Source organism: Protopterus annectens, chromosome 13.part0 (genome assembly GCF_019279795.1).
Source record: "Protopterus annectens isolate FY-2018-M chromosome 13.part0, PAN1.0, whole genome shotgun sequence".
Lineage (NCBI taxonomy): Eukaryota > Metazoa > Chordata > Ceratodontiformes > Protopteridae > Protopterus > Protopterus annectens.
Genome location: NC_056747.1, coordinates 920,545,339 through 920,567,694, shown reverse-complemented (window position 1 = coordinate 920,567,694; position 22,356 = coordinate 920,545,339). Strand labels below are relative to the sequence as shown.

Here is a 22,356-nt window from a genome sequence, read left to right as displayed (position 1 = left end):
TCCTTTCTTCAAACTCTAGATTACATTTCAGCCAGCAAAAGTTGTTGTTTTAGCAAAATTAGATGCATTATTTCCTCAAACAATGGATTAAATTTCCACCAGTCTTTGGCAGTAAACTGTTAAATCTGAGATAGGCATTAGAAAACAGTATTTTTCCTCATGTGTATTCAATAGTCAGAAAGGAATGTCACCAGTAAAATACTATAAATAGTCAGCATTCCTAGATATTATTTACACTGTAGCCAAGTATGAGTCCTACAACATATTAAATGTTTGCAGAACAGATGGGCTTCATGATCATTTACAGAGAATTTCTGATAAAAAATAAAACTGGCTGGCTTACTTTTTTTCTGATTCTGTTTTTTTTTTCTTTCAGATTGTCCATACAAAAGGCCATGAAAAGTGCAGGTGTGTATATTACCTCCCATACCACCTTCCTGCTGTATGCTGCTCCGACTGTGTGTGCCTTGGGAACTATCCTAAAATAGAATTCTCCCAAGACTCTCCCCAGAGGAAGACCCCTCCCCCCATTTAGGAGGCTCCCTGCAGCACAAGCCAGTAACTGATTTTGAGTTTGTAGAAGTATAAGCAGATGCTCTGCATCTGTGCCAACAAGTCAGCAAAAACTTTGCTACACCATCATTATGGGATGGGATCTGCTGAGTAATTACAATCTTTGCCATGCAGTCTTTCCTCAATACATTACTTACACTATATGAGGTCTAATTTTGGCTTCAAGTTCTGTTGATATCATTACAGATTTAATCTATGCCAAATTATGTCCCCCAAACAGAATATAATAATGTTATTTCATAATTTATTGAAACATCACAGAAATGTATATGTAGAAGATGCATGTGCTTTCATCAGATATGCTTTCAAAATATAATACATTCACTATCAAATGTTTTTCCTCCCATTCCTTTCAAAACTGGTATTTTTATTCTGTGAATCATATCTCCAAAATTCTTTAAGGTTCATTTGTTTTGACTTATAATACGTTTTTAATCGCCAACAGAACACGATTTCAATGGAGCTCCATTCTAATAGAGAACATCGATAAGAAGACAGTTTCATATATTTTAATGGTTTCATTATAATATTCTTAAAACATCAAAAAAAGCAGAGTAGGTACCATATACAGTCAGCAAACCACAGTACAGCATTAATTCTTGCAACAAAAATAGGAATGTAAGTCTGACAGGTCCACAGTGTTGCTCAAATTGTTTTTGCATAATTCTGGTTAGGCAGAAAATAATATAAAAAAGTAAAACAAATCATCTAGAGGTAATCATATAGCTAATGGATGGTCCTCATAACTCTAATTTACAGACTACTACTTGATTAAACAATACAGCTAGATGCCCCCCTCCCTAGCACTGAAAATGGCTAGTAGCATCCAAGATAAATATCTAAACGCCTAAATTCCTTATCTTAACAGATTTATGAATCTTCTTTTTTTACAGCTGATGACATTTATGTCAAAAACCCTTTTATAAAAGTAGCATTTTTAGAATATGTTTATAGATTATAGTCAGACTTTAACTATACTACCAGAAACATAATAGTTAAGACAATGGGCTAAGTGATCGTTCCATAAATCCAGGGCATAAACATTTGTAACAGAAACTACAAATTTTATCCTATAAGAAAAGAAAACAAACTTGTAAGGTTCAGATTTGCCTATGAGTTTAAACTGCTACAATCCCTTGCCTTTCCTCCACCACTTTGCTCTGTACACCCAGTTTGTTACAGGGCATGCAAAGTCAGGCAGCTCTGAAAACTTGTACTTAAAATGCTGCCAGCAAATAAAACTCAGACAGCTTTACTGCGCTGCTTTCTTTGGTATGATCATCTCCTGTCATACCTCAATTTTTATGCTGTCAATAACCAGGCAGAAGAGTGTGAATGTGAATGCCATGCAATATGCAAGCAAATGAGTGCAAAGCAGCCTGAAATAATGCAGGCTGGTATACAGTTTCAGAAAGTATCATTATTTTCTGTTTATATATTATAAATATGTATACACTTTCAAATAAGTACTTTCTAGGCACAGGCCTAACACTATATGGCATTAGCAAGATGTTACAGTACAGTTAGCATTCTTTGCAGATTCCTTCTTGACTTCAAAGTACGCTTTATGCCTTTTATGTAAGACAGAAAGTCGCCCTGGCCAGAAATGTTCAAAAAATATCTCTAAACGGCTAAGTAATTCCATTACAAATGGATAATATTGTTCTACTGAGTCACTGTGGTTATATCATTCAGACAAGAAGATTCTTTATAGGAAGCATACCTCTCAACTGTCCAAATTTTCACAGAATATCCAGATTTTTACCTCATATTTCTGGTCTGGTCTTCATAAATTTTGTGTTTTTCTGGAAAATCATTGAGAATTGAAGTCACTAAATAATGACAGACATTTGAGGTTCAGACCATGTTCTTTGGAAAATGCATGGCAATGCAAAACCTATTATCTAGAAACTAAGTGTATGAGTAATATTTAAAAATTGCACCTGCTTTGAGCCTTTGTCCCCCCATTATTTTGTCTTTGTCCAGATTTATTGTTTTACGAAGTTGAGAGATCTGATAGAAAAGCTTTTTTACCAGTATGCTCTCCCTCTTATAATCACAACGGAAAATGTTATCCATATTCTGGAAATACATACTAATGCAAGGGAATTTTAAATGCTTAAACTACATTTTTAAACCTTGGCCAGCTATAATGCTGCTTTCATTTTTACTTTTAATGACAGAAATGAAGGACACGTGAAACTTAGTAAGGCGGAGCTATTCTTTTGCAAAACAATGATGTGCTCCATGAAATGGTATACTGCAAGATGGCTTTTCAAACATGGCTTTACTTCGGTGTTACACTGCGTGCATGCCTTTACTTCTGAAAGTTTGTGTTCTACTAGATCAGGCATTCTTTAGATTTCAAAACAAGTACAGACCATAATGATCAATCAATTCCTTGTTCTTTAAGCTCCTTCATCTGCTTTAGTTAGGAGCTAGACATGAACCCCGCCTTTTTTCAGACACGCGTGTCTGAATCCCTAGTGTCACACTTGTCTAACTTAGCAAGCCCTTTACTGTGATCTTTCTTCAGTACGAGTTTACTGATATTAAATTATACTAGAAAGGTATTGCAAGTAAGTAGTACAGCAATTCAGAATGCTAGTTACAAAAGCCCTAATATGATGTGGTTATTACCATTGTCTTTGTCATTATGGAGGATGCGGGATAAACTGATGTTTGCAAGCATCAATGTTGCTTTTATGCAGCTCTGCTCCATGTGAGTTTCTCTCCATTTACTCTGTGCTACGTGGCTCAGAGTTTTGAAAGCTCAAGCATGTTGACTTGATGCTGCATTCGCTCATGTGCAAGAGCTTAATACACACTATGGTGATCCCAGAATAATCACGTACTATTTTTACTTGTGCATTCTAAGACTGCAACATCTCAAAAAAGAGAATCAGAAGTTTATTTCTTTTTCATCATAGGTCTTTCTCTGATTTGCAGAAATGTCAGAATGAGAATAATAAAGGATGGGATACAGGTGTAAAGTAGGTACAAGCTTGCATAAAACTACTTTGAGTTTGAGAACGTACATCAACAATTTTTCTGTAGTCAGCACAAAACAAGGGTTTCACAGAGTAGTGGTTCAATTTGAGCGAGCTAAGTTTGGCATCAGCAATAAGGGATAAGTAGGCGGTGGGACTGTGATTTAGACCACTGGTCAAGAGGGGACTATTAGGCTTAAGCAGCAGGATGGGATTTAAGGTTTAGGGAAAGGGGGTTTTAAGGTTATGGAGCAAAAGAGAGGTCTATTAACATTCCCATCACTGAGTCAACAGGTTTCATTCAGTGATTTTAGTTATTTGAATGAAAAGTTCATATACGCATATATACGTGTGTGTGTGTGTGTGTGTGTGTGTGTGTGTGTGTGTATATATATATATATATATATATATATATATAGATATATATAGATATAGATATAGATACAGATATATATGGAAGGATTCCCTATGTTCATAATACTTGATGTCTTCAATGCTTACAGAAGTTGCTTCTGATGGCATTATGTTGTGGGAGGTCATGGAACAGCAGAGAGTGAAATTTTCCCTTTCCATGCTGTAGTGCGATCTCAAAGTTGGTAAATATAATTAGCAGGGTAGTGTGGAAGCACAGTGGCATAGTGGATAACATTAGCAACTCATAGCAAGAGGATCTCTGGTTCAGTTCTCAACTGCAGTGCCTTCCGTATGGAGTCTACATGTCCTGCCTATGTTCGCATCATGGGTTTTCTCTGGGTCCACTAGTTTCCGCCCACACTTTAAAGACATGCAATAGGTGGATTGGACAATCTAAATTACCTTTAAATGTGAGTATGCATGTGTGTGAGTAGTATGAAAAGAACAATTGCAGCAGGGCTATCCACACGGCATTGTGAACCTTGGCTGTAAATGATTGCCACTGGTGAAGTGACACCCTGACCCCATATGCAAAAATGGGAAAAGGGGTTGTGGATACACACACACACACACACACACACACACACACACACACACACACACACACACACACACACACGCACACGCATACACACATATGCTCTTGCACTACTTTTATTCGGTCACATCCTCTACTGATCTATATTTTCATGTCAAAGATTCCACCCCCCCCCCCCCCCCGGTTACTGCATTATGGATTACTGGAACTTTGTATCTCAGCCCCAAGTTCATCTATTCCCTTTTAAAATGAGTTTTCTGGAGTAAAACAGTCCAGCTCCAAAGCTATAACATTATTAATTGACATTTTGCCATAAACTTTAATCTCTTGAATCCAGTATGATAAATACATTTACTGAAGCTTTAATAAGTTTTGTTTAGTTCTAGTGTTACCTCTTTCCCATGAATATCATTTTGCAGACCACAGACAGCTGGCAGTAGTCTCTGAACATACAATTTCAATGGCCACTGTTATTATTCCTTTCGTTTATACCCCAGTGTCTGTCCTTGTTTACCCATAATTCTCCATCCAATACTTCAGCTCCAGTGAATATTAATCTACTCCCAATACAACTATAATGAAAAAAGAAACATGAGCTAAACCAACTCCTCACTTCTTAACAGTCAAGAATAGAAATGTCAGGCATTTTCAGCTACAGCTTGCTTATAGTTTAAGGGGTGAAAATAAGGCAGAATTCTGTGAAAGAGAAAATAACCCAGATGACCTAATACATGTGATCAGATAAGTCTGAGAGCAAGCATGAGATATTAAGTTAAATATAAAAGCTAAACGGCAAATACTCCATTCTAAATCACTTAGGGTATTATAAATGTGGTCTTCAAGGGTCAGAACAGAAGGAAATACTTTCCAATCTTGTTCTGTATCTACAGTCTATGGACATTATGAAGTTGAAATCAATGCTGCTAACAGGGGATCATGCAATAGCTGTGGTGTGAAAACACTTTCATCTAAGGACATAGCTGATAGTAGTGAAAGAAATCCATTAATGTTGCAAGCTCTCTTTTGTCAGTTTTGCCTGTTTCCCACATATGAGAGTTAAATGCATGAATAAACTATGTCATTACATTCTAGACAGGCTGACAGAATAATCCAGTTCAGTGACGTTTTGCTAACTCTGCGTGTGGCATTAAATAACATTTTTAATTTAGGAATAGCTGTTTTAAGAATATATTTTATTTTAAATGCAACAAAGTCTTTATTGTTAGCCTGCCTAATTAGAAGCAATCTCTCCTTAGTATGAACAAGCAAATAAGAGCACTAGTGAAATCTTCCAAAGCAAACTTCGAGTCCACATTGCACATCTACTAAAGACAATCATAAGGCCTTCTTCACATATGTCCGCAATCTCAAAGGAAGCACTGAGATCTTCTCAGAACTGGTGGCCAATGACACCACGTATACAAATGCAGTAGATATAGCCAACCTGCTGGCAGACAAGTTCAGTGAAAATTTCACCCCACTGAACCCTCATCAGTAAATCAGAACATCACCAGCACCTTCCCCCCTCCCCTTATCTCTATGGAGCAAATCATCACTGCCATCTTAAAGGCAAAAAATACAGCCTCCATGGGACCCGATAACATCGCAGGCTGCATCCCACATGAACTTAGACAGGAACTTACAGCACCATAAGGCACCCTATTCAACCAAAGCCTGAGTACCGGCTTCGTCCCAGCCAAGTGGAGGACAGCCACTGTCATCCCTTTACAAAAAGGTGCAGCATCCACCGATCCAGGAAATTATAGACCCATCAACCTAACTAGCCTGATCTGCAAGGCCATGAAATGGATTATCATGGAACTCATTAACAAGACATAGGCAACCTCCAAACACTTGATCCCACACATTTTGGTTTCATCAAGGGGAGGTCATGCCTGTTAAACTCGGTTGACTTCTTTGAGACAGTCACCAAAGCCATGGAGGAGGGGAAGACAGTGCACACTGTCTACCTTGACCTAGCCAAAGCCTTTGATACTATTCCCCACTTGGGTATAATAGATAAACTCTCTCAACTAGGCATCAAGCCATATGTTACCAGATAGGTAGCAAACTGGCTCACTGACAGAACCCACCAAGTCAAAATAGGGGAAGCCACCTCAAGCAGTAGACCTGTAATGACTGGTCTACCCCAGGGATCAGTCTTGGAGCCTCTGTTGTTTGTAATATACTTTTCTGAGGTGCAGGCCAAAACCAATGGGCTATGGCTGACCAAGTTTGTAGATGACTGCAAGCTGGGCGCTGTCATCAATTCCCCTAGTGATATGGACATCCGCCAAGAGGGTCTCACCCAAACAAATAACTGGTGCAGGAAATATGGCCTCAAACTGAATGCCAAAAAATGCATCATCATTCCCCTTTGGGGAGAGTGATGTCCCCACAAATTATCACATTAATAACAAGGTCCTAAGCATGCAATTAGTTGTGATGGACTTGGGCACCCAGGCTGATAGCAAATTGACTTTTGATCACCATATTACCTCCATTGTATCTTATCCAGGGACAAAGAAGTCATAACATCCCTGCCCTTTCGGCATGTACCTCACAAAGGACATGCAGCAGCTGGAGAAATGATAGAGGTTCCTCACCAGGAGAATCCAGGGCCTCAAACATCTACCCTACACAGATAGGCTAAAAACCTTGTCCCTCTACTCAGTTTCAAACAGACTCCTCAGAAGTGACTTCTGTCTGGCATAAAAAACAATCTCAGACCCCACCTTGATGGGACTGCTGCATATCCACAAGTCAAGCTCCACTTGAGTAACCTGTATGTGCGACCTGGTCTGTGACATCAATAGGTCTTGTTGGCGGGACAGATTTGTGTCCCCAAGACTCTCCCCTTCTGTGGAATAGGCTCCCTCTCCGTGTCAAGCAGAGTGCCTCATTAACCGTTTTTAAGCACAACCTGTATAATTGGATGGGGAACAGAAAATACACCCCTGGGATTCCACCTGTGTCCCTACTGGACAAGGGCATTGGGTGCTGACTTGTCGGAAGATGGGCTAAGTCCTTGGCTAGGTTTGTAAGGGCTGAGGGCCAATAGCCTAGTAACTTCTTATGATCCTATGATCCTATTCCAGAGCTTATCAATGACAGGTAGGTTATAATCAAATCTGAGTCAAATGATATAATCAGCAGCAGTTATGGCTCAATTGCAGAGCCTTGGCCCACCCAAAAAAAATACACTTGAAAGAAATGTGTTAAAAGAGGCATTTTAATAAACAAAAACTTTTTACCTCATTAGAAAGGAGATAATGAAATACAGAGGAATCAGACTTGATAATATCAAGAAAAGTAGCTCATATAAACTTGCTTTGTTCTTCATTGTGATAAATAATAACTGCTACTAGTACTATATTTGCAGTAAAATCACCTTCAAAATCTTGCTGTTCAAAGAAATGGCTAGATTTATTCAAGTAGAATCTTCTATGAGCTAAAATGGAGAAATGTAAATATTATGGCTACTGTTGGTAGGAGACCAATTGTTTTTGCTGTTTTTATTAAGATTGATGTTGCTAATTATTTCTTGATAAAGCCTGGTACGAACCAGGTGAAAGCGTTTGATTTATTGTGGTTTTTACATTTACTTTATTAAAAGTTAATCTATTTATCTAAGTTATTTTGTGCCTCTATTTACTTTCTTGATTCCTGGTTGGAGTGCCTTCACCTGTGAAGTTCTTCTTTGGATTTTGCTAATTATTAACATACATTTGAGTTTAAGACAGCATATCCTTCACAAAATGCATGCAAATACAAATCCTATTATTATTTATGTATTATTTGTTTATTATTAATTTATTATTATCCTATTATTTTATCAACTTCCTAAGTTTACAAGAGCAATATTTACGATCTGCCCCTGTTTTGGGGCCTTTGTTCCTCCATTATTTTAGGCTTTGTCCAGATTTCATGTCTTAGGAAGTTGGGAGGTATATTCACGAGGCTTATGAACTGGAATGAAAGCATTTAATTTTACTGGTTAAAGAAAACAGTGCGAGTTGGAAAAATGAAAGCTGTATGACATAGGGCATAACATTCTCCAGCTAGAGTGTTTAAGAGGTTTAGTATTTAACAACTTAGCAACTGTGATATTTCTGTTTAGTAGGTTATTAAGCATTTAATTTGTTTTAAAGTGAATTCAAGAAATAAAAATTGCCCACATCCATTAGCATATTTATGTTATTAGACTCTTAGACACCACAAAGACTTACTATGGACATACAGAAAGTAGAGTCTGTGTCTTTAACTGTGTTTATATTATTCCACACCTCCCAATTGTCTGAGAATTCTGAAATTGTGGGATGTTTCTGAAAAAAAGGTATTTTTGTTGCTTTTCACTTTTAAGCTAACTTTACTGAACAGTGAACATTATTGGCACTATTAAAAAAGCTCCTTGATTTTTTTACAGATTTGATCTTTGTACTTTAGCATAACTCCCATGTCCTTAAATGACAAATGCATTCATATTTATTTTGAATCACTATTGATGGGACTTGTTTTAATGTAACTGTCTCATCATGTTAGTGATTAGTGCATGCATTCGAACAGAAAATGTAAGAGTACAAACGTAGCATACTAGCAGTCAGTTTAAGTTACAGAATAAATACAAAGCTCAAATAAAAAGTACTAGCAGTTTACTGACTATAAATCTAAGTTTCTGCAATGCACAATGCAATGGATAATAACCACAAAACACCACGAAATATGTATGTAAATAACCCGCACCCAAAGAAAATCCCACATATATTACATAGAGGGGAAAAGCCCTGACTACACCCTAGGTGAGTTTGATTATTGGCTTGGGCACCTGCTGCAGATTGCAGTAAAGGGGCTGTGGCTTCTGCCTTCTCTTTGGAGAGAAGAATGGGATGAATGTTTGGGTCATATAAAGTGCACCAATTGTCCTGATTGAAACTAGAGAAATTTGTAGAATGTGCTTATACTAAAAGGCAGGGTCATCTACAGATTTATATCATTGTCAGAAGTGAGTGATAGTCCAGTGTTACATGTGCTGCTTGCAGTCCTAGGAGACTGATCAGTGGGTATGAATGGGTATTAGGGACACATTAAAAAAATCCCCTGATAACTGCCTTATTTATGGCCCCTCATTCTGAGAACAAATGGGTCAACTGTTCAAGGGAAGCTGATGATCAGCAGGCAAAGGAGAAGGAGAAAATATCTAAAAAACATAAAGAAATCTAATGTGGACTGATGGGATTTGGATATGTATGAAAAAGGTCTGGAATATGTTCTGCACCAGATATGTCTTTAAGTAGTCAGCAATACAATTTAAACATTCTGTTACAGTATTGTAGTTTAATATAATACACTAATATGGCATCACCTAAAGCTGACAGATTTGCAGTTATGAAAGTTGGAAATGGAACTCTGCACTGGGACTGGGGAACATCAGTGGGACTGCAATGGGCCTGAGGTTATAGACTATTATGTAGCATTTCTCTGAATTATGAGGCCTATAACGGGTTGTCTGAATAAGAGGAGTACATTCTATTCCTGACAGACTAGCAGAGATGGCTGAAGCAAAACACACTACACATGGCTTCAGCAACTGGTTCCAAGCAGTAAAGGGATATTGTTTGTCTCAGTACTGGGGAATGATATCTTTCTGACAAAACAGTAACCAAAATATTCACACATTAATAAGAAAGATATAAGTATGCATTGCAGACATTAGCACATAGCGCTCTTTTCCAAGAATACTGTTTCTGTACAATGTCTTACAAACATAAGAGCATTGTTATATTTAACACATAAAGAGATAAGGCTTTCAAGAAATTATACTAATTCCTTCATTCTGATTTACTACATTATTGTGGGCAATGCAACAAAAGGAGCAGCAGCAGTCAGAAACTGTGGGTTTGTTTAAAAGTACTTGTAACATACTAGCCTTACTTTACACTAATATAGCTTATTCAACCAGGCCACAAGCAGGGGCACACAGACAACCACTCCTGAAACATGTATACAAATGTTGCTATAAACTCTTTTTTTTCTTTTTCTTTTTTTCCCCTTCTGATTTATTTTTTCCAGCTTAACCCAGAGCCCTTATCCATCACTGGATCTACCAGGCTATCCTACAGCCCTCAGACTTTCTCAGTTCAAAGGCTGGGGCCAGCATGGAATGAAACCCAAGGGCATCCTGGGGGGGGGGGGGGTTATGCCAGTGACCAATTCCATTAGGTGATTTTTTTTTTCATTTATGCCCTGCTCCATGATTCCCCCTCTCCTACATTCTCCTGTTTACATTGAAGGGCTACTCCCATCTATGGACTATTTACCCCTGCAGATAATACCTAGACAATACTCCCCAGGATAGGCACACCCATACCTCCCCATGAGTTTCTTGGGTCTATGTTAAATGAACAAATGATCAAAATGTCGAGCACAACATACTCGACAACCTTTGATCGAATGCTCATGTAATCGGAGACTCCAAATGTTGAAATTTGGAGTTTTGAAATGTTTTGGTCAGCCATCCTAGTCAGTGTAGCATGTGACGTAGACACGCTACACTGTTCGGAATGGTTAGGTAAGAGGCTGCTTTGTTCAATATACCAACTCCATGATCGCTGTACATTGGGGAAAGGGCAATTTCCTGGTAATCGCTTGTTGCGATTACCGGGAAATTGCCCTTTCTCCAATGTACAGTGATCTCGGAGTTGTTATATTTAGTTAGGGGGTTGTGGGTGGCACAGCCCCCCCCCCACATCGGTGGGTGTGGTAGGTGAAGCCCCCCACTTTGTTTTAAAAGTAGGTGTGTTTGTGTAAGTGTTTGAATGATGCGAGTGTGTTGGGGTTTGTATGCATTGGTTGTATGTGTGTGTTTTGTATGTTAGTGTAGGGAAGGTGTGGGACAAACAAAATCTTTCGATTTTGTTTGTTTCGGGGTTTTAAAGTTTTGAGGTTCTGAACTTTCGTTCATAGTGTGTTGAGTATGTTGTACTTGACATTATGATCTTTCGTTCTTTTAACATAGACCCAGTTTCTCAGACACCCAAGCAGCTAAGTGAACTGAAGTCACCTGGTCTATATTAAGGGCATTATCCATCTACCCCTCAATGCTGGCCAGTTGCTGTAAACTCTTTATGTCTTTATCAACTAATGGTATGACAGTAACTCCAGAATAGTGCTAATATTATCTCCACAAGAAATAAGTTAATCTACTCACAGTAGCTGCTCTTATTAACATGATAATTTATGCTCAAACTATACTCTCAAATCAAGCTCATCGCAACGGCATTAGTATAACTAAATGGCACATGCTCACAAACTGTGATAGCAGGCACAGGTAGTTTAAAATCCAAGACATCCATCAATTTTTTCATTTATAAATATATTTTTCTGCTACTTTGATAATGGATACCTGGTTTCATTTCTGGGTTTAAGTAAACTATTATTATTATTATTATTATTATTATTATTATTATTAATAATAATAATCTTTGTCACTAAAATAGTTTAAAAGACTGTTCAGTGTTCTTCATGAATGTAATATAAACACCTGAACATTTTACTGATTGTTGGATAAAGTCACCCAGAAAATAAAAACACAGAATTTAGCCACAACAACATTTAGCTTAATGTAAAATGAAAGCATATGCATTAGAAAAGGCTCTCTTGTCTACCAGAATGACTTAGCCTTTATGTTACACAAAAGAACATTGTATGCTTTTCGTTTCAATGCTGAAACTCTTGCTGAATAACTCCTGCTCTGAATGTGTTAAAAAGATGTGACATTTAGACAAATCCTACATTGGTGGGATATACTGCAGTGTCATAGTGTAGCAGAGGGATGGGTGTACCTGTACAGAGGCTCCATTTAGCGTTTATCCTGCTTTAATCAAAAGCTCTCTACATTTTAGAATGCAGAAACAACTACATGCATTGTTGATTGTTCAAACATTCTGGCCATGCTATATTATACTTCAAAGAAGAAAATGTAAAAAGAGTGCCATGCCATTGGATCCACAGACATTATATATTTGTAATATGAAAATAAAAGGAAGCTTCTTTTTAGCTGCACATTCTTCTTTTTTTTTCTAATGTCATATGTAATAGTCTTCTTTCTGCATTCTTAATGGTGTTCCAATGTCTATTTTTGCACAGGTCTAAATTTCAAGTCCAAGATACAGTGGTGACAAAAATTGTTTTGGCAAGGGTCTACTTCAAAGGTTGCAAACGTTGTTAGCAGCATATTTGCATGATACAATCAGAAGTGAAATCACAAAATGAAGTGAAATCACAAAATGAATTAGTTAAACAATAATAATTCCAAATGAACACGGCTAGACACACTGCAAGAAAATAATGCCATCAGCAGGCCCCACCCCTCTGCAAACTGCTACTGCAGAACAAGTGAATGTGCATTAAAGAAAACACAGCAGATTAAAATGAAGGATAATCATATCAATTGAGCTAGAATTCTTTGCCTTAATTCCAAGGATGCCACTCCCATAATTATTTATAGTGTTGTACAAAATTAGCTTAAGACTGTATTAAAGGACTATAGATAGGTGCCTCGACTAATGTCAATTTGTATTTTGCTTATAGTGTATATATTTCTCAAACCAACAATTACTGACATTTGGATATAATACAAGATAAGTCTCATTTAGCTGTGTGTCCTGCTTATACTAAGGCTCAACATATTCTTGTGTTATGACATCACAGTTCGATGCTATGGGAACAGTTACAGTAATTAAGTGTATAACACTCAGGTGAAACATAAGTGCAACGAATAAACTATTACATTTTTCAGGAATAAAAAAAACAAGGTTAATAAACAATGCATCTTCTAGAACCAGAGGGGGACAGAACATGGACTGATTTAATAGCACACTTTTAAAGGTCTACAACAGCTGATGATGGGGCCCTACTATTAAACTATATGAGGTCTTTAATCAGATCGCCCAAACGTATTTTAAAGTAGGACAGATGTTTTTTTTTTCTTTAACATTATGATGGCTGGTAAACTGGACTGTAAATGCTGCAGCACATGCATCTTTAGAACGTGCACCTTTATCCCAACGACATGCAGTGTAACATGTTGCTGCTGTGTAACAGTGAAAGCATTGTAAAACTTCTACTTTATATAACTGAACCGAAAAGAAAACAATTACATTACAGAGTAACATCTACTCCTTTCTTTGCCACCAGGCTTTCATTAGATCACATTTTGACTACGACCCAGTATAGAGCAGCATTTCTGGAAAATTGTGAGGTTTCCAAAATGTTTAGTCTATCTCTTTTCAAGAATTAGAACGTCGCACAATTTATTTTGCACATGCTCAGTTTTCTGAAGGCATGCTCATGCGAGGGTCTGAGTCGAAGAGCTGTACTGCAGAAAACCGAAAGCCATCAAAACACAGCTCTTATGAATAATACATCAAAAAACAGAAGATGTATATTCCCTATCCTATTATCATTCTAAATGAACGCATACACCACCCTAAATAGTTTTACGGATATTTGGAAGTTGTTAATAGCTGATGCGGTTGTGCGTTGTTAGTTTTCAGCTAGCAAGTAGATCACTAGACTGTAGGATATCCCCATATGTGGAGCGCAGGGGTCCTTTAAGCATATATTTAGTATACTTTCTCATCTCGGCGGCTGTATTTTCTGCGTTGCAGTTTGTTTAGCTAGTACTGAAATAAAGGTTCTCTGGCAGTACTTCTGGATTCAGTTAATGCCAGGTTACAGTTTCCTATATCGTTCTTGTGATGTTGTTAGCGTTCTACTAATATTGACAAGAGCTGCAGGCTAAGCAACTCCTCTACAAAAATACTGCAGTAAGGGTGGTCCCGTCCTAGCACCACATGGGTTGATTTATGATTACTCGGCATAACCTTGACTTGGATGGTAGATTCATCTCCACTCCTAAAGAACCAGATATACAACTACTCAAACACAGGGCAGGAAAACACCCAAACGTCAGTTCATTTAAAAAAAAACATTAAAATTAAAACATTTTACTGCTCCTACTATATATGTTCCACATTGTTTGAAGAGAGCAAAAAGCAGCTTGGGACACAGCAAGTTTTACGATATCTGCCCTAACAGTCAATATCAGTGCGCACCAAGCACGCAATTCTAGGTGCAGCCATGAGGTGAGACCACAGCACCACTGCAATGCAGAAGAGAGGTACCTATATTAGTGTCGCTAATTTTAATTTCACATGTGGTGCACATTGCTCGATATCCTATTATAAGAAACATAGAGGAACAAAATATTAAGTCGCATTCGGGAAAATTGGGTATTGCATGGGTTCTAAAACAATTATTCTTTCTATATATCTGACACAACAGTATTGGAATGAAACTTACCTGCCTGACAGAAGTTTTCCAGCAGCAATATTATAAAACATAAGGGTAACAGACTGTATTGCATTTTGTTTTTCCACAAACAGCTGTAAGTTTTTCCCTGTCCCATGATGTGCGACGTCTACAAACGGCGTTCAGCGAGCATGAACATGCTTCTTCCAACTTTACACTCCACCCCACCTTATTCACTGGCGCTGTCAGTAGATTGGATCAGCTAACTTCATTGCTTTCCAGTCTGGGAGAAGATGTTCCAAACCACACCAAGGGGTTGATAAATTTGGAGTTGCATAACTTCGCTGAACAAGTACTAAAGCATATTAAGCATAGCTGGTGGTCGAATAAAAATACTTCTTTCAGTCCGGTATGAAAGTATTTATGAATATTACACAGTTAGGGGATAGTGTGATTTTTGTTTTTTTTAAGTTACCCTGGTGGTGCTGAAATGGACAGCTCCAATGACGTACGCGCTTCTCGGGTCCAGATGCTGGTTCAAGGACACGGATCTTCACTTTGCTTCTGCTGTCCTTCTGTTTCATTGCTTTGATGTTATAAGATCTCCGGGGCAAGTGAGTGAAACGTTAACGTTTGTAGCACAGTAGTTACCGACACCATATTCTCAGACTCTAAGTTAAGCATTAAGCACACCTGTCACAACTAAATAATTTAGGTCAAAGATAACCCCTGTAAAATAAAACAACTGTGAATGGGTACCTGTTAACTCACAAGCTGGTGCGATATAACAATTCTAATTAATCATAATTCAGTCTTAGTTTATATTCCACGTGTTTATGTATGTTCTTGAACATTTCCAATTCTTCTTTCTTTCTTAATCTACTTTATTTCTAGACCAAATGTTCTAATAATAACAGTCTAGCTAATTCAATGAGCATTATGGTTAATAAACTGAAAACTAGGTCTGTACTAGTGATATGAACTCAACAGCAACTTAGTTCATAGATCTCAACCATCTAAGAGGTTAGTGTGGAACACAGACCATACAAATGTGGAGCACCCTATTTTCACACTAAGGGAAAAGCATACCTTGACCATGGCCTTTCAACTAATATATACCATATGTAAGTATTTAATAATACACACACTCTCTCTTGCAGACACAGACATTTACATTTATACACACATAAATGTAGAAGCAAAAAGAGTGTCTCACCCATACAGAAAAACTCAAACATGCGTGCACACACACGCGCGCACACTCACACACACACACACACACACACACACACACAGTACAAGGATACTTTGTCAATTAAGGGGCTATAACTGCTGGGAGCATTTAGTCACACACAAAGATGCAAAGGCACAGATACACAGAGAACCCACCACACACCCAGTCACAGAAACGTATCCGGCAATTAGTGCCACTTTATTGACCTAGTGCTTATCAGATGTTTCATTCTGATTCACTGAAGTAAGAAATACATACATTTTACCAACAGTGAAGTCACTGTTGTCAGACACATACCATCCAAAGCATGACATCTCCATCGCCCCCTCCTCACACATTGACATACAATGTTCTCAGCTATCCTTGACTTTGCAGAATGTCCCTCTTTTTTTCTCATATTACTGTCTGTTCTTCAGACATTTTTCACATTTTGAGGACTGCAGTCTCTTATTAATCATTAACAGTTTAAGATTTAGACTTCATAAAATGCATGCTAAGGCAAAATGTGTTATTTTATCAAATTTTAAAGTATATAATAACAATATTTAAATACACGCTCTAGGGACCTAAACCTTGTCACCACAATAAACAGGACACACTGAAGGGATAGATTCCTGTCCCAGAGACTTCCCATACTCTGGAACAGGCTACCCATCTATGTCAAGCAAAGTTCTTCATTAGCACTCTTCAAGAACAATCTTGATGAGTGGATAGGAAATAGGAAATATACCCCAGGGATCACTGAACCTATAAAATCTGCCTGATTTGGGAACTTTGTCTCCAATTTTTTTATTTCATTATTTATTTATTTATTTTATTCTATTTTGACTTCATCACTGATTCTTGAGCCAAAACATTATCAAATGCTTACATACACACATGCCTATCAAGTATCCAGATTTTTGTCTAATATTTTTGGTCTTTTCCTTATAGTGATATGAACACAACAGCAACTTAGTTCATAGATCACAATCTGCTAAGAGACCAATCTAGAACACAGACCATAGCAATAAGTGACAAACAGTCAGAATGTGGAACACCCTATTTTCATACTGTCATCCTCATTTTCTGGCAAACCACTGAAGGCTGAGTCCCTAAATAATTACATACATTTGACTTTCAAATTTTACATCCTTCAGAAAATGCATGCTAACACAAATCCTGTTATTCTAACAACTTTCTAAGTTTATAAGAGCAATATTTAAAATTGTTCCTTTTTGGGGGGCATTTGTCCCCTCATTACTTAAAGCTATGTCCAGATTTCTTGTGGTAAGAGGTTGAGAGCTATCACACACACTCACACACACACACACACACACACACACACACACACACACACACAGGGACATACACACAAAAAAAACCACATTCACCCTTGTCTCAACTACCCAGAATTTTGCAGAATGCCCGCACTTTTACCTCATATTTTTAATCATTCTTCATTAAACATGTAGTTTTCTGGCAAATCACAGAGGAATGAAATAATAAGATAATGACAGACATTTGAGTTTCACACATTATATCCTTCAGAACATGTATGGTAACTGTGATGACCCACCATTGCCAACCAATAATCAAGGAGCCTCAATCCTCACCACTTGCAACAGTGGGGGACATTCCATGAGACGATAATAGGTACACACACAGTATTTCCAGATGTGGTTCTCTGCATCAAGTGCAATTTCCCTTAAAAGCGGACAGAGACTGCAGTCAGTCTGCAGCTACTTTCTCCCAGTTCTGCCAGATCGCCAATAAGACTCCCCACTGGCACAGCTATAGAGTTGAGATCTCAGCTGAGTGACCAAGCCAAGACTTCTAGCACCCCCTCTGTCCAACCAGTGCTCCATGTCTCTGCCCAAGTAGCTGACACACACTTTTTGAGGTTTGAGTTACACATGCACACACATCTGGGAAAGGCTGGCACAGGTTTACTAGCTGTGCCCCCTTCTGCCCAGACTATAAGGTAGTTTTCACTACCATCAGTTACTCCTGTCAGCTACCTTAAGACCCTTAACAAAGGGTGTCCAATCTTACTGTGTGGTATTAATACTAATACAAATGGTAGTTTGCCCAAGAGCAAGGCTGTTAGGAGTGGCACACACACTGTCACCAAATAAATATGCAAGCACTCTCAGAACTTAAATATCTCTACACAGATCAGCTACAATAAAAGGTTAATTATATTTAATAATAAATAATACAAGAACGAGACAATACTAAATATATACTCTCAGTGACATCAGAGTTCAAAATCACAGGAAATATTTAAAATAACATTGCAGTATAGATTCACACAAATAAAGAAAAATATCTAAATCTTCACTATACTCCTGACTTAATCTAAGAGAGTTATACTGTTCCCTAGAAACTTACTTCTTTAGAGCAAGACACATGATGTGGTGAATGGTTCTTGTTGTTATCAGGTCCAAGACATAATGCAGAATGATCTGTCTCACTAAGAGACTTCTCAAAATAATATCTAAAATATTGCTGCTGGGATTGTTTCCAGAATGACACCACTTCTTGTCATCTGACTTCTAGTTCCCAGGCAAAACTCCCACTGCTGAAGCTGGCAGTATTTAGCATCTGTCTGTAAAAATACTCATACAAGGGCTTTTACTCAGATCTTTGGTAGATGCTGGAAGTCATAAACAATTACATTCCTTCATGCTTCCAATGTGGCAATTATTTCACCCTAAAGACAATACAGAACATTTCCTAGTACAGACTTTGTGTCTCTAGTTGTACTGAAACATCTTTATGGCATAGCCTATAAAGTAATTTAATTTCAGATATTTTTCTAATGTTTACTGGACTGAGGTTAACCTCCTGTACTCCAGTTTCCACTATTAAAATATATACATTTAAACAGTCACAATAGTGCACATACATTTCTGTTCTCTTCCAGTAGGGCACACTGTGGATACATTTTAAACACAGCACTTTACAAATACCTTTTCAGCACAAACATCTGTACAGAGCAGTTTGATATACACATGACATACAGTTCTAATGCATTTGTGACACAAGCATCTTGTATAGATTCATTTGATATTCACAAATGGCATATAATTATTTACAAAATTCTAGCTAGCTGCACTGGGAGTGCCACCTTTTGTCACATTAATGCAAAATCTGTTATTCTAGCAACTTTCTAAGTTTATAAAAGCAATATCTAAAATCAGTCCCTATTTTTGTTGCTTTATTGTGGCATTATGTTTACTATTGGCTTTGATCAGATCAGATTTCTTATTCTTGGAGTTTGAGAGGTAAGCATTTAAAGAGAAGCAGAAAAAAATAAAATAGAAGCAAAAAAGTACCAAAGTAAATTACTGCAATGCAAGCAGTTAAAAGGCTTAACTGGGGTTTGGGTCCTTATGCATAGCCTGCACTAATTCTACATATGTTTGTAGGACTTCAAACAATCGCATGACTGCTTAAATCAACTTTCTTGGAAGCTTATCATATGCTTTCTCCAAGTCTAGGAATGCCCATATGAACTGTACCCTCACATTTAGCTTCTTATCAACTATCTTTCTGATTGCTAACATCTGCTGCATCCTGATCTGAATCCAAACAGCTAATTTCCCATCTACTACTTTGCATATTCATTTATCAGTCACCATCTTCAGAACTTTCATGTAGTGTGATAGGAGTTTGATACCACTATACTGCCCAATCTTGTTAAAGGCCCCTTTGTGTTTGTACACTAGCACTAGTATGCTTGTTCTCCAGTCATCTGGGATACATCTCTCTCTCTTCATACTGCTATGAATACCCTATGAAGCCATTTCTTCCATAACTCACCCAACATCATGATCATATCTGTCACAATCCCATCTGAGCATGCTACTTTCCCTGACCTCATTTTCATAATTGCTGTTCTTACTTCTTTTGGGCTGGGCTCCTCTTCTTTTTTCATTGTAGGCTGTGTCTGAAGCATTATAGCTTCTATGGTATTTTCATTATTCAGAAGCTGCTAGAAGTATTACAGCCATCTGCCTTTAATGTCCTGGGGACTGGTGAGCAAGATGTTGCTGGCATCCTTTATGAAGAGTCTCTGATATCTTTTTATCTTTCTGTCTTTGCATTGCAACCAGATAGAATTTCTTTGTACCATCTACTGAGTCACTTTCCAGAGGCTGGAAGGGTACCCCTGGTGCCTTGTTCATTGTTATTACAACTGCTCTCTTAGTCTGTTTGTGAGCCAACCAGTAATCTTTCTTTGACTGTTCCATCTTTTCTATTTCCCAGTTTTTCCTGCACTTCTTCTTTCTTTAAATGACTTCCTGGACTTTTGCACTCCATCATCAGCTTTCCTTATGTATCTTAGTTCTGTAGTTCTCACAGTCCCTTTATCTATCACCAATAATAAAAAAATAATCTAACCACAGAATCTTGTCAACAGGTGAGATGCATTATATGTCAATTTCAGTAGGCCAATTTACAGTACAGACCAAACCAAAATGATAAAATTATATAATTAAACAACTATATCACAGCTGGTCCCAAAACTGGCTTTTTATAGAACATAGCAAGTAAGAATACATTGGCATCTAAAGAAATCCTTTGGCACTGGGGAAGAGGTGTGTCAGAGACTGATTTTGGTGATACACCTCTTCCTCATACGTACTATGTTTACAATAGCTCCCCTCTGAAATTGCCATTGTGAAATATGATGACATTAAGATTAGAAACCTTATTAACATGTAACAGGTGACAAGTTTATTTATATAAACTGTCAATCTGATCTCAAAGCCCTAAGAAAACATGGATAAAATTCAGGTACTAGGGTTTGTAAAAAACACATACCAATATCATATAAGTCAGAAGCCCATTCTCCCAGCTTAAAACATATGGACTTGGGTATCATCACTGACCACAAGTTATCCTTCCATTCTTACCAAAATAAAGACTGTAAAGAGGTGTGCTCTGCAAGTGTATAGATTATGAAATGTATTACACAAAGGTAAGCATCAGTACTGAATTCTCTGTTTACCTTACTCATAAGAAGTAAACTAGAACATGGTGTTTTAGTATGGGCTCCTCTCAAAAAAGTTACAGATCTACAAGAAAAAATATCCAAAGAATTTTCTAATGAAAACAGAATGATCACTTTGCCTTATTAAAACTGATTAACTCATAATGGCAATAGTGCTGTGGCTAATGAAGTGTTAAATGCTACAGAACTGGTGGCAGACAGTTCTGATAAGCATGAACTTTTACACAGCAAATATATTAAAATTAGTTTACAGAGAAGCAAAACTTTTTATTTATTTATTTATTTATTTATTCATTTATTGTGCTTCTTGGTTAAATCAGTACTAAAACAGGCGAGTTATGTGGCATTACAGAGGACTAAAGCCTTTCATGTGACCCTGTTAACATGGGATTAAATAGTGGCCCAGCCAATGAAGAAGCTAGCTAGGGAGGACTGATTCTGGTTTTTAAACATTGTAGAAGGAGATTGTCTGAACTGGTACCATGGGAACCCTTAGTGGAAGCTGGAGAATTATTTTATTTATTTATTTATTTATTTATTTATTTATTTATTTATTTAACATTTGTTTACCGGGAAAGTCTGACTTGGAACAAAGCCAGTTTTGAGCAAAGGCATGGCTCCAGATGAATGCTCCAATTACACCAGGATGATTTAGGTTAAGCTATATATATATATATATATAAGAATTAAGAACCAATGCTTGACTGTCGGGGTAATGTAATATTGCAAGCATACATGCATACATGCATCAAACAAACCTGATGCAGTAATCTTGCGATTTTTTTGTAGAGTAACCATTAAGGGCAATTGCAGGCAGTAGAGACTTAAAGAGGAAAAACGTTGATGGCTGCCTGAGTGATAGGTCTCTACTCACACTGTGAGAAAAATGGCAGATCCCAATGGTCAGTAGGTACTGGGGAGAAAAAAGACCAGATAAATATATGTTAATATGTTTTGAGCACATTTACACAATTCTAAATTGCTAAAAAAGCTTTGTATGCAGTAGAAAGATCATTCTTTATCTTACATATGCATAGTGAAGTCATTCATGTCATGTACACTACTGCAGGATCTTGAAGGGTCACAACCTACAAATATAGTGCTCTTGGAAATCTACAAGCAACACACCTTGCTTTACTCTCGCCACAGCTGTGTAAAAAAATTACACTTTGCTTCCATATGTACAAAATGGTTATGACATGATTATAGGCTATAACACCATCCAGAAGGAAACATTTTTGACTCAAGGATTTTATACCTGCTTGAAAGCAAGTGGACTCAAATAAAATAAATA

At 37.4% G+C, this 22,356-nt stretch overlaps 1 protein-coding gene across 1 annotated transcript in view; it reads right to left on the bottom strand.

Moving 5' to 3' along the window:
• The window catches only part of CNTNAP1 (contactin associated protein 1), a 941,217-nt gene extending 926,169 nt beyond the window's left edge, over positions 1 to 15,048 (bottom strand). Inside the window, exon 1 of the mRNA XM_044054679.1 lies at positions 14,878 to 15,048. Within this exon, the coding sequence (XP_043910614.1) occupies positions 14,878 to 14,983 (106 nt within the window). The 5' untranslated portion in view covers positions 14,984 to 15,048. The remainder of the gene's footprint in view (positions 1 to 14,877) is intronic.
• Between the last annotated feature and the right edge of the window lie 7,308 nt (positions 15,049 to 22,356).